Below are 14,315 nucleotides of genomic sequence, written 5' to 3' on the forward strand. Positions count from 1 at the left end.
TGAGTTGCTACAGAAGGATTTTCCAGAACCTATACCCATTTCTTCTTTCTATCTGCTTTAGAGGATGTGTATGTGATTGCCTGTAATTTTCCTGACAGCCAGCCAGCTGCCCCTAAAAAGGCAAATAAGATGAAGTTCCTTATGGGGGATATATGTATATCTCCCAAATATGCAACAAAGTCTAGAAGATTTAGGATCTTTGCCTGGAAATGTTTACATAGGTATTTTTATACCCCAAGTAGACTCCAAAGAATTTTTCCTCAGGTGGATAGCAAATGCAGGAGGTATGACAGGCAAGAAAGAGGTAGCTGGGAACATATTTTTTGAAGGTGTGATGAGCTAGAAGAGTTTTGGGATTCCCTGTGGGCCGCTCTGTCAGCGATGCTGGGTGGGCGGATTGGACTGACTGGGGAGATGATTTTTTTTGCGTTATGCTACAAAATCGGAATTGCCTAGACATGGTAAAACCTTGCTGCATCTAATTATGGTGGCTGCCAAAAAAGCAATTACTAGAAAATGGAAATCAAAGTCTAGACCAGCTTTACTAGAAGTAGTGAATATAGTAACAGAGATAAAACAACTGGAATTGGGATGTTTAGAAAAGGGAAGGAGCAAACTACATAGAAAAAATGGGAATTGTGGGAACAGTATATGCAGAGCAGGAACGAGGTTTAAGAGGCAGGATTTGAATGAGCTATATAATGCTTAACTGACAATGACTAGAAGATTTATAAGTGATTTATAATGTTTACAACTACAGTTGTTTCAATGGTGTCTGTGATTTAAACTGTTTGCAACTAAAGTGATATTATTCTGTATGTTTATCATTTATATAAATGTAAGATTGCCTTTGTCATAGCTGGAAATTTAATAAAGTTGTTGGGGAAAAAAAGATAAAGTTCCTCAGTATTTAAAATTTTTGTACACTATTCCCAAACCTAATCAAGGCAGTGAACTCTCTGAATCATGTTTAGTCCTTGGGATCTATTCAAGATGCTACAGACAATAGCACAGTCATGTGGTACATCAACAAGCAAGGGGAAATCAGGCTGTAGCCCCTTTGTAGACTAGGCATCTTACATTCCATCAGAGCAAAAATGAGTGGCAGGCAAGCTGAATAGGTCCAGTCCATGCAAGTCACATGAATGGATACTAGATCAACGGATATTCAAAGATTTGTTTTTCTGTTAGTGTTCCTCAAGTAGACCACTTTGTCTCCTCTCTGAAAGATTAACTGGCAAGATTGTATTCCAGGATGCTATGCAAGAAGGCCTGGAAGACAGATGCACTTTCTTTCCCTTGAACAGTAATGTTACTGCATGCTTTTCTACCATTTCCACTAATAGCCAGGGCACTTGCGAAGATTCAGAAGAAATCCCCCAAGACCACTGTAGTGATTCCCTTCTGTCCCAGGCAACTGTGGTTCTCCCTTATTTTGGAAATGGCCAGGGGCTTTCCCACAGATTGGATCTACTCACACAAAAACAAGGATGCCTGATACACCCCAATAATAATCAGCTTCAACTGACTGCCTGAATAACACAGTCTTAATACCTTTTATGCATCTGTTTACTGAACACGTGCAGGCGCTACTAATGGAAACAAGAAAACCTGCTACAAGAAAATCATATATGAGCAAATGGAAAAAGTTTTCTAGTTGGTGCCAACAACATGATCAGCATCCATTCAGGGCTAGCTGTTTTCTGGTTTTACAATATTTGTGTGAGTTACTATCTTCTGGCCTTTCTTATTCCTCTGTCAAGTCTCATTTATCAGTCATTTCAGCATGTCTACCCATGGATCCTCCTCTTTCATTGTAGTGTCATGTCAAAATATTTTTGAAAGGGGTTTTAAATAAGAGGCCTCCAAGAAAATCAGTCCCCCTCCTTGGGATCTTAACTTTGTGTTAAAGAAGCTAATACTTGTTTCATTTGAACAAGCTAACCTAGATGACTCAAGGTTCTTAATGTGGAAACAGTTTTACTGACTGCTCTAACCTCTGCAAAAAAAGGGTATCTGAGTTGCAAGTGCTTATGGTGAGTCAACCCTATTTCATTTTCCAGATGGGCAGGGTTTCTTTGAGAATAGATCCTTCTATTATGTCTAAAGTAGTGTATGAGTTTATTTTAAACAAAACTATTCATCTCCCGGTTTTCTTTCCTGAACTTAAAAATGAGGGAGAAAGGGTACTCCATATCTTAAATGTTCACAGACAACTCAGGTACTATATTGACAGCACTAAATCTTTCAGATCCTAGGATAAATTGCTCATTTCTTGAGAAACTAAGAAGGGTAGTCTGTGTTAAAACAGATTATTTCCAAATGGTTGTCTAAGGCTATTACCGTTTGTTATACTCACCATAAGAAATCTATTCTAGGCAGGGTCAAGTCCCATTCTACTATGGTTTTGGCTTCATCTAAGCCTTTTTGGAAAAGGTTAGCTTCTAGAAGTATTCTTATATACTTGACCTTCTTTTACAAAGCACAAGCTTGATTCCTTCTCTAAGTCCAGATCAGGCTTTGCTAGGAGCATTCCCCATGGGGCTCCTGGACTCTTCTCTTTCCACCTCCCAAATATAGTAAGCTTTAGTAATCTATTCATATAGCTAAGCCTATTGCAGCAGTGATCAATATGATAAGCATAGTACAGCATGTAAGTAAATTACCATAACAGTAGATGCTTGAATAATCACTGCTGCAGTAGCCACTCCCTCCCTCCAACCCCCTTTTTTGTGATGTGTTTTTCATGCAAGGGTGTGGATGTTTATTTTTTCCCAGCATTGCTCTTTCAGAGCTCAGCCTCCCTCTCTCTTTTGACAGGAAAGCTCTGAAGGGCATGCCACCATAACTTGTCTCTTAGTCAACTTTGCTCAAGCTGCCTGACAGTTTGCGCATTTGAAAAATGCCCTAAAGCTTTTGTACCTGCAGTTACTGCAGCAGTGATCAATATGATAAACATCAGATGGGCCACCTGGGTGCAGGTAAAAGAATCGTTAAACTTGGTGCTGCATGAGAACAGAGAAAACATATAAAGTCACTCTTCTAATAAAGTGCCAGGTACTGCTGGACTAAGTTCTAAATTTTATGAAAAATTAAGTTCTCGACTGATTCTCCAATTGACTTGATTATTTTTCCATATGGTTCATTACCCTTCATCAGTGGAAACATTTGTTCTGATTAGAAAATCTGACAAATATGATACAATTCCTGCAAACTACACACCCACAGCTTTATTTGATGATGACTGATAAGATTATAGCTAAAATAATTATACAATAGCTCACATAACAGATTATATTCTTCCTAATTGATATGGTTTTATCCCAAGAAAATCTATGACCACCATTCATTTCTTTTTACAAACTATTATCTATTTATGCAATTTAAAGATTCATAATAAAAGAGAAATGTATAACGATGCAGCTTTTTCTGGACATGATGTGATTTTGAGACTATTAACACATTCTGTCTGTTAAACCTAGTATTATCTTTTAATTTTCCTTCCAAAATTAGTAATTTAATGCAAGCTTTACTTTATGAAAACAAAACTTTGACTTCAATTAATGGTTTTCTTCTGTATTCAACTACTATGGTATTTCTGAAGGTTGCCCTTGTCTCCTACTTTATTTTTAATAGCTAAAAAAAATCCAATTATTTTTATAATTACATAAAACTTAAAAGAAGCATAATTATAACTTATGTACTCATCATAACTAGGCATCTATGTTGTCCATTTTCATTCCTCCTCACTTATGGGTTCGGAACCGATCCTTGGATCTGACAGTCTCATTTACCAGACTTCGTATCCAACTCTCAAGCTCCTCCCTCTTCTCACAATGTCCTACTCTATCCCTACTGCCTCAGATCAAATGTGCTGCTCTATTTCTAAATAGCTGAAGAGAAAAAGATATAGCCAGAGAGAAAAGACAAAGCTCAAACTCGGAACTGTGGGTTCCAAACACAGTCCAATAGGTCCTTCCAGAAGAAAAATGGATGGGGGTGGATGGGACGGAGTTGAGGAAGAATGAAAATGGACAACACGATGCATAGTTATGGTGAATACATAACTTATAAATCTGATGTCCTTTTCATTCTTCCTCACTTGTGGGACGAGTTTCCAGCTACGTTCACCTTGGGTGGCCCTCATGGAAGGATATTCCAGAGTACTGACAAACCAAAGGGGCTTTATTTCTAGATATGATGTCCAGTTTGTAATGTGAAACAAAGGTATGTGACTTGGACCATGTAGCTGCTGCACAAATGTCATCAATAGACATTCTTGACCAAAAAGCAAATGAAGTAACTATGGCTCCAACTGAATCTGCTTGGGAAGGTTTTGGTAATGTCATACCTTCCATGTAAATCCATGAGATACAGTCTGTAATCCATTTAGCTATAGTAACTTTAGAAACTGGTTGGCCTAGGCAATTTGGAGAAACAGACACAAAAAGCTGATCTGACTTTCTAAAGTGTTTTGTCCTGTGAAGGTAAAAATGCAGTTGTCTGTGCACATCAAGGAGGTGTAGAATGTACTCTCCTTTACTAGAAAATTTTGGAAAGAAAACTGGCAAGTGAATGGATTGGCTCATGTTATTTTCAGATGTCACTTTAGGTAAAAAGATGGGTTAGTCCACAGGGAAATACTGTCTTTATGAAAAACAGTGTAATGTTTTTTTGTTCAAAGAGCCTAGAGTTCAGATATCATTTTTGACGAAGTTATAGCTACTAAGAAAACAATCTTTCATGACAGAAATTTTAGACCAGATTTGCCCGACAGTTCAAAGGGTTTTTGTGTTAAGCCTTCAAGTACCTCAGTAAGATCCCAAGATGGTGAGGGATCCTTTATCAGAGGTCTCGGAAGAAAAATTACTTTCATAAAAGCTTTGCACAATCTAGAGGAAGCCAAGGAAAAAGATGTATTCCCTGTGTGGAAATTTGAAATTACGAGCAAATGAATAATTGTAGAGAAACTAGCTCCATCTTTGAAAAGAGTTATCAAAATTGGAAAATAGCAGAAAATGGTGCAGAAAAGGGATCAAGCTCCTTATCGGATGGCCTAATAGAGAACCTTTTCCATTTCCTTTTATAAACTTTTTTGGTAGAATATTTTTTGAGAAGCCAAAATAATGTCACAAACTGGGGAAGAGATCAAGGACTGTCTAACTATTACTAGAAGTGAAGAAACCATGTGGTTATCTTGAGGGCCTGAATTTTGGAGTGTTGAATCCCTGATGGGTGAGACAATAGATCCTGAGTAGGCTCCAGTATCCATGCAGGATAACAAAGATGAGACTGTAGAAAGGGGAACCATACTTGCTGAGGTCAGAAAGGTGCAGTGAGGATTACAGAGCTCTTCAGCCTGCTTGCTTTCTGCAAAAATGTTGGAATCAGGGGAAGAGGAGCATAACCATAAAGGAAGAGCATCTCTCTCTCTCTCAGTGACTCCCCCTGAGGGGGGATCAGACTAAAGTACTTGCTGCACTTGTTTTTGAGAGGGGTGGCAAGTAGGCTGAAGCAAAGTTGGCCCCAATGCCTGAAGATCATATTCGCTACTAATTGATTGACAGACCACTTGTGTGGCATCAGAATGGATCTGCTTAGTCTGTCTGCAAGCACGTTGGTTCTTCTTGGGATGTGCATTGCAATTAGAAAACAGTCTGATGAGATCACCCATTCCGAAACCCTCATGGCCTCTCTGCAAAGGGTGAAGATCAAGTTCTTCCTTGCTTGTTGATGTACCAGATACAGACATGTTGTCAGTCTGAACTGCAATAGTCTCCAGGTGAACAGCATCTTGAAATGCCTACAACACTAAAAGACTGCTCCTGTCTTTAGGACATAGATATGTAACTTGGTCTCTTGTGGGGGGACCATATGCCTTGGACAGTTCTTCCCATGAAATGCTCCCCACCCCAGTTAAGAAGCATCCATGGTCACCATGTCTACTTAATTTGGTAGAACAAAGAGTTTTACCCAGAAAAAGATCATCTGATTGCATCTACCAGCGAATGTGTTGCCTGCATATCAGGGTGGGTTTTACTTGAAAGGACAGGGGTTGATATAGAATGGACAACTTTACAGCTAAAGTCCATTGGAGAACCCGCATAAAGAAGCATGCAAGAGGGAGTAGTATTATGGCAGCTGACATTGACCCAAGTGCTTGAAGCACTAACATTGCTGGAAGAGATGAATGAGAAAGAACACCCTTAACCTGGTTTCTAATAGAAGTAATGTGATGGAGGAGTAAATATGCTATCTGTGTTGTGTTCAAACCTTTTCCAATGAATTCCAGGCTCTGAACTGGCACAAGTTTTGATTTTGCAAGATTTATTATAATGCACAAAATGTTTCAAATTTAGTGCAAATAGTCCCTGGTGTGTTAGTTAATGCTTGGAGGGGACGATGAGGAGTCAATCATCTAGACATGGAAACATCTGGAATCCCTTCAGTCTCAAGTGAGCTGCAACTACTGCCATGCACTGGTAAACACCCTGGGGGCTATGGTGAGTCCAAAGGGCAGAGGTCTGAATTGGTAATAACTGTCTCCCAGCCAAAAGTGAAGATGCCTTTTGGATTGTCTGTCTATTTTGACGTGACACTGTGTCCTGAAGACCTATAGAGCACATCCAATCATCCTTGTGCAGAAAAGGCAGGATGGACTGAACCATGACAATTCGGAAGTTCACTTTCTTTACATACTGGTTCAATTTGTTTAGATCCAAGATGGGTCTGAGGTCCCGTTTTCTTTGGCACTTCAAAGAAATGTGAATAACTTCTGAATCCTATCTGGTTGGGTGGGACCTTCTTGATTTTTTTCTAACAGCATTTGTATTTTTGTGCTGCAGTCTTCCCCTGTCTGGGTGGAACATCAGGAAGTTTCTTCCTTTGACAATGAGGAAGAAGGGAAAATGGTATGTAGTAACCTCCGGATATCATTCTTAGCACCCATAAATCAGTTTGTGATGTTTGTCCAGGCATCTAGGTGCAAAGAGAACTGACTACCAACTGCCTCTAGAGTTGGACAGCACTTCAGGAGCACTGACAGGGCCTGTCTGAAAAAGAATCTCTAAAGCCCTCATTCTGTGGGACATCCCTCTTCTAGGGTGACATCTACTGTTAAAATTTCCTCCCCTGCCTCTGGAGGAATTGTTCCCATGCAAATCCTGAAATGGTACCCAAGATTTACATAAACATGTTTACTTACCACCTCTCTAGTTCCTAGAGAAAGTCAATTGAGGCATAGAAAACTTGATCCCCACAGCAGACAGGGTCTTTTCTTCACAGCGTGTAAGCCTATCCTTTACGGATGGCTCAAATAACGAAGTGCCATCAAATGGGGCATTAACAAAGGACATCTTAAAAGGCTCTGCAAAGTCACATAGCTGCATCCAGGCATGTCACCTTATGGCGATTCCTGAAATGGGTACTTGTGAGGTACCTTCAGCTGTGTGATAGATTAACCTCATCGAAGGGTTTGAAATAGATAAACCAGTGGCCAGTTGAGAAGAAGTCCTTTTGAAATCCTCAGGAGACATGGACTCCGAGAAAGTATTTGATAGTTCTTTAGTCAACTGTCTTTGAAGTCTAGTAAAGTGCACCAGGTAATTAAGTGACCTTAGAGGGAAAGTAGCTGAGGCAAACACACACTTTCCAAATCTGTCCAATGCTTTGGACCCCCTGTTAGGTGGATGGACAGAACAGCTCTGTTCTGCTAGCTCTTTCTTAGTGGCTGCCACCACCACCACCACAGCATCAACTGGGACTCCTTTGCTCCAGTGGTTCTGTCTACAGGTGGGGCCAAAATCTTGTCAGGGTGCTTGGGGAAAGGCTCAACAGTATCCATCTCTTTCCATACCCCATGGGAAACCAGACGAACAAAGTTCATCCACTGTGGGGGTTAACCAAGATGTAGATGAGCCAGAAACAAAAGCCTCCAAGTACACAGATTCTTTGGAAGAGGGGGTGTGGCACAACCAATCAACCTTCTGCTTCAGGATCTCCAGAATATCTCCAAAGGAGATGTCATCCGGTGGTGATGTGGGGGATCCCTCTTCTTCATCAAAATCAGTGTCTTCTGAGACAGACTCCATGGGGGAGCCTATGTGTCTCCTCTTACACTTTCTCTTCTGGGGCACCTCCTCCATGGGATGTTTTGGAGAGGTATCAAAACAGAGGAGAAGTTCCTCTACTGAAATTGGCTGGAGACTAATTGAAATTGGCTGTCCCTGTGGAATAGGTCTGACCAACTCAGAGCTCAGAACTCATGAGAGAAAATGGGTATGATCCAAAACATGAGCAAACTGTTCTCTCTGGAGAGAAAAGGGCCTTTCCACCACCTCAACGGCTGAGAGACCTGGAGAAGCCTCAACCTACTCCCCTCAGAGCCAAAGCTTCTGAAAAAGGTAGATCAAGGCCACATCTGCATCCAAGCCTTGAGGGGAGACTCAGATCTGAACTAAGGCAGAATGCCTGAGGAAACGGATGCATCTGACAAAATTGGAGCCAAACCTTCTCCCTCGGATCTGACGCTGACATTTCAACTCCAAGACCCATTCTGATCTGAGGGTATTGGAGCAGAACCAGTCAGGGAAACAGTCAGAGTGGAGGATGAAACTTTCCTCAGATCCAGTGCTGAGCCTCTTGGGGATCTTTGATCTTGGGGCTCTGAAACCACTGTATGGATTCGAGAAGGTGAAATAACTGTCTTAGATGTGATGGGCATACTCACAGAACCAATAGGGGATGGAGCTTATAAGACCACTATCTGGAACTGATCTCTGAGAAAGTTTCGCATTATCCTATCCACATCTGCTTCTGACAAGCTTCTGGAGGATCTAGAGGAATTTGTGGATGGTTTCCTGGAATGCTTCTTTGCTGCTTGGAGAAACTGAGCAGGCAAGGTGGGTGAGACTGGTTTCAAAACATATTCAGGCATCTTACTCCTAAAGGAAGTACCAGGCTTCAGATCCGATAACTTAAGATAATAGGAGGGAGGTGAACTACTTGAGATTACAGTTGGAGCCATAGCCTTAGGATCCGAAGACTTCGGAACTGAATGACAAGACATCTTTGGATCCAAGGAGGCCAGATCCAAGAGTCTCCTGGTCTTGGTTGGTGGCTCCAACGAAGACCTAGGGGATTTCAAAGGAGAACATTTACGGTGCTCCAGAGGAGGAGGACTGCTTGGTTTGGAGGGCGTTTGAGTGGAAGTGAAAGAAAAAGGGAGAAGACCCCTTACAATAAATTCTGTTTCTTCTGTCCATCAGGGCCCTAGGATTAAAAGGGACACAGATTCTACACACCATGTCCAAGAGCTTGGCCCTAATGGAAAACAAAACCCTCCTTGTGGGCATCTGAGTTTGGGATCTTATGCCCAAAAGAAGTGCATTTTTTGAACCCCCATGGGTTTGTCCAACATAATGGCAGTAACAGAGGAGAAACACTAAAAAGGGAAGAAAACAACAGTTAAGTTTATATATATATATATATATATATATATATATATATATATATATATATATATATATACACAAAGGGAAAAATACAAGAAAAGGACTACCAGCTATGGTAGAAGTAAAAACACCCTAAGGTTAAAGTATAAACTAAGAGAAAAAATACCAGCAATGGTAATAAAAAAAACACTGTAAAAACAGTACTGAAAAAGGAGAAAAAGTCACCTAACAACCAGTGACAGCTAAAGCGAGAAGAAAGACAGAAACAAGAGTTTTATAGGTAAACTACGGAAAAAAAGTTATTTAACTCACAGAAAACAACCCAGCTGAATTCACTCAAGAGTGGGACCTGCATCTGTTCAGGAAGGTAGGGCATTACAGGTAGAGGGAGAAGCTCGAGAGTTGGATCCAAAGTGTGGTAAATATGGCCTACTTGGATCAGAGGATTGGATTCAAACCCACAAGTGAGGAAGAATGAAAAGGACAATGTCAGATCAAAACTGTTCCTTTAAACAATTCTCTTCTGCTACTATTATTACTATATCTCTAGAACAAATAATATATATGTATTGTGATAAAACAAAATGACAGAAAATATAACTTTTGATTTACTTTTCCTAAGAACACTTTAATAATATGATTCAGATACACATCAAGTTTTTCAGCCAGAAAAAAATGCAAACAGCTCATGACTGCTAGGAAAGCTAAATTAATGTCCTAGTGAAATAATTACCTCATAAATAACTTGGGGATGGGAGAATTTTGCTTGGACAATAGTTTTGATTCTTTTTAGGCACCATTTTTTCTAAGGCCATGCAGCAAGTTACTAACGGTGTGATAAAAAGTGCAGTTGTCTAAGTAAACTTACTGTAACAGTAGATGGTCTAATAGATCCCCACTGTAGTAGCCTAAACTATGTGGGTTATATACTGCACAGGATATGACCACAGACAGGTTTTCAAAGCTCAAGGCACCTTCCACATGCCCTAACTGCAAAGCCACATATAAATAGTTCGGGCATCAAAAACTTTAGAGCTCTCTTGCCTCATGAAGGGAGGTTACAGTCCTGAAGGGAAAATGCAGTAGTTATTCATATGTAACTATATACACAATATATGTTGGCAGTACACAAAAAAAACAAGCCAAGGGGGTGGTGAGAAGGGATGGCTACTGCAAGAGTGGTCTATAAGAATACTTCTAAAGTCCTCCTCTTTCCAGAAAGCCAAAGAAGAAGCCAAAGCCTAACAGAGTGGACCATAACCATGCCTAAAAAATGGATGGCTATATTGAGAATAGCAAAAAAAAAAAAAAATTATGAACAGCGTACTGTTCCTCCAACTCACAGCCTGACAAATTTACAATGTTATCATTATTAGCATTCAAATTAATGCCATCTAGTTTTCTTACTGCTGAAATGTGATGCATGTCCATATTGAAAGTTCTTATTGCAGGAACCATTGGACAAATTTCTACCCCATTTCAGACTGTATTGTTCTTTTATCTCCATTCTGAAAATGCCATTGATGTTCTTCTGCCTGTTGAGTCAGTGGTATAGGAAGATACTCATTGTCTTCCCTTTCAAGTGCATCAATATGACTCACTCCCTTAGAGGAAGCGAATGAAACTGAATGACACTTTTTTAAAACCTTCTTGCTTACGTCGCTGGCTCTTTTGCTGACAGTTGGTCAAAGCTGTAAAAGCCCGCCCACTCTCATAGTCTCCAATGTCTCTGAGCAATTTGTCTTTTTTTAAATTCTACAAGTTCTGACTCTACGGCATTTAACTTACTGTTGACTCTTTCCATTAAACTGCCCAGGTTATTTCACCTGACAGCATTGTTAATTCTTGTTTTATCTTCTTTTGTTTTGCTTGGTCTGTTTCCAGTAAGATATGTAAGCAGTCCATACATATCTATCCACCGTTCTCTAAACTGTTTATCTAAAGAACAGTTTATATCAAACAGGTTACTGGGATTTTTTACAAAGTGCAAGTCTCTAGGTGTAATGCTTAGCTCAAGGTAGTACTGTAACCTCAGAATGTTGAAATGGACTTTAGCTTCTCTCTCTAACAATTGCTCAAATTTGTCACATAAGTCTCTTTTTTCAACAGGCACAGAATTAAGAGTTTGTCTCACTGAGAAAAAAGGATTAGAAGTACGTTTAGATCTCTCATTAACACAACGATCAAATAAATATCCCAAATTTTTACTTCCATTACGATTATCACTTGTGGAAATTAACAAAGCTTGTGAAGCATGTAGATATTGCTCTGTTGTCCTCTGAGTCTCAGAAAGGGACCCAAAACCACCAACTGCTCCCAACGCAGAGGTGGAATCCTCACGAAAAATGCGAGGAATGTCTACATTTGGGTCTGTAGCTATCAAGTCAAATATAACAACGCAAAAATATAAAACTTGCCAACAACTGGTACAGATCTAATGAATGTAGAAACCACAAAATGCAGAGATGTAAATCTACAAACACTTTATTTTCTCTGGCACCTCGATGTAAGCACTTTCAAGGAGTATAAAAAATACATACTGACATCATCTTGTGTATACAAAAGACCCTCCCCACATTCAGCAATTAAGACTCTAATACAATTACAACACTTAAATCAGACATCTCCAGTTCACTTCACCATTAAGCCCTAAAGGGACCAATGTAGTTCAAAATATATACAGATTCCTTGTATAAAAGCTTTTCTTTCAATAAAATTTCATTTCACTCAATAAAAATAGTTCCTTGAATTGATATGATTTTTCAAAACTCATTTACATAACATGCTGCTGTAAGTATCCGACAAATGTCCTTGTATACTACACACATAACAGTTATCTTTGTATTTTAGTTTTTTGTTTTATTTTGGCCATAACAGTTTGTTCTTTATGCATTGCTGCTAGCAATAAAAACAAGGATTCTATGATTGCTTAAAGGAGTTCTATGACAAACACAGAAAATATTAACAAAAACTGCTAACCTATAGTAACCTTACAGAGATTTTGTTTTTCACAAATTAACTCATAAAGCTAGTTATGCTGTTGAGCAGTGTCATCCTCACCTCTGACCGTATCCAAAATTCAGAAAAAGAGACTGTAATATTACAGGTGTGTTTAGATAATTTGGTCTATGAATTTCATCTGTCTGCTATTTAAATGTTTTCAGTAGCAGCAAATAAGAATTCACAAAGTAAAACTAGTACATTGGGCATTTTATTGCTACTGCACAACATAAGGACATGGTCAGGAGTAACAGTAGCACTGCCTGACAGAGTGAGCAATCATTTTTATGAGCAAATTTACAATATACTGCCAGCAGAGCTACTGGTACCCAGAGGCAAATCAGCCGACTCATTTTTTTTTAATTGACTTTTTTTATGTTTAAGCCATTTCACAAATATTAATTATTCTGTCTTTATGCTAGTTTGATAGCAGTATTCCTTAAATACCCCACTTAATAGTAAAGCAGAGCTAAGAGGATGAAATCCAAGGACTGATGGCATAAGAAATTTACAAAAAAAATAAAACAGAAGGTAAAAATATACAATGTTTAATGTTACTTAGAACACAGAAACCTAGAGAGAAGCAGTTCTGCTAAGAAAATATTGTGCATTTCAAAAATAATCTTACCTTCTTATTAATAGGTGTCAATGATGCTGTATCACAATTAGGGTTCAGGCTCAATACATGTGTCTGCAAAAGCAAAAGTCAACTTTTATTTAAATGGCTACCCTTTTTCCACATGATAATTTTTTCTGTCTCATATAGAACATAGACATAAAAGCTTCATCCACTGTCGGCACCTGATGGTGTGTTATTTTGCAGTACAATATGAAACTATTATTCAAGCTGCAGTAAGTAGGTGTTTTCTTAATAATATGAAAAGAAAAGTACAGTTGTGTACATACCATAAATGTAGATGTTCGAGTGTATTCACTGTTGCAGTCATTATACTTGGGTTATCCTGCTGGCAGGCTACCCGCAGTCGGCCTGAATTCCAAAGTCCTCGTCCGGCGTTGGTTGCTGTCGCCTCTTCCCTAACGTCAGTGCGCCAGGGGTATAAAAGATGCAGCCGACACCATTTTCTTCAGTTTTTCTTGCCCCAGATGTCAGGTGCCCCCAAAAAGGTAGGCTAAAAAATTCTGATTATAAAAAAGCATGCACATAACCTTCATCTACAAGCAAATACACCACATAGGTTGTGAGAGATGCATCTATTTAGCCAAACTGGAGGCTGAGTTCTCTCAACTCTGGACTGGCAAGACCAGACAGGAGGAGAAGGCAACTACATACACCACAAAACCAGTCTCACATAAAGCTATCACAACAATGAATCAAACACATAAACACACAAAGTCATACTCGGAGGCTCTGAGCAAAAATTTACCTAAACAGCAGAAGCCTCCAAAGCAGACATCCAAGCAACTGCCACCTCATGACACACCACAGGCAACACATAAACCACAAAATCAGTGTGCAAAGCAGTCACAGCCCTTAAGGCCAAATACAACACCAAACATACTTGTCATAGGTGACTCCATAGTCAGACACACTGACGTCCCACTCACCAGGCTGAACAAGGAGAGAGTCACAGTAAGCTGCCTATCGGGCGCTAGAATCCGCCACATAACACAAGCACTCGGGTCACTCCACAGCAAGTACAAATATGACACAGTCATTGTCCATGCTGGTGTGAACGACCTGAGACGCACCTCCCTGGACTACATGAAAAGAGACATAGAGGAGCTCTCTGATTATGTAGCCCAGGCAGGTATGACCCTGACCCTGAGCAGTATCCTTCCTTCACCAAGAATGATGCCACAACATAGAGACAAGATGATCAGCTTTAACAATTGGCTTAATTT

General features: G+C 39.7%; 1 protein-coding gene across 1 annotated transcript in view; it reads right to left on the bottom strand.

Moving 5' to 3' along the window:
• Window positions 1-14,315, bottom strand: part of LOC122802691 (ABC transporter F family member 4-like) — a 256,641-nt gene that overhangs the window by 57,435 nt on the left and 184,891 nt on the right. Inside the window, exon 3 of the mRNA XM_044072421.1 lies at window positions 13,081-13,143. Within this exon, the coding sequence (XP_043928356.1) occupies window positions 13,081-13,143 (63 nt within the window). The remainder of the gene's footprint in view (window positions 1-13,080; window positions 13,144-14,315) is intronic.

Source organism: Protopterus annectens, chromosome 5.part0 (assembly GCF_019279795.1).
Source record: "Protopterus annectens isolate FY-2018-M chromosome 5.part0, PAN1.0, whole genome shotgun sequence".
NCBI classification, from domain to species: domain Eukaryota; kingdom Metazoa; phylum Chordata; order Ceratodontiformes; family Protopteridae; genus Protopterus; species Protopterus annectens.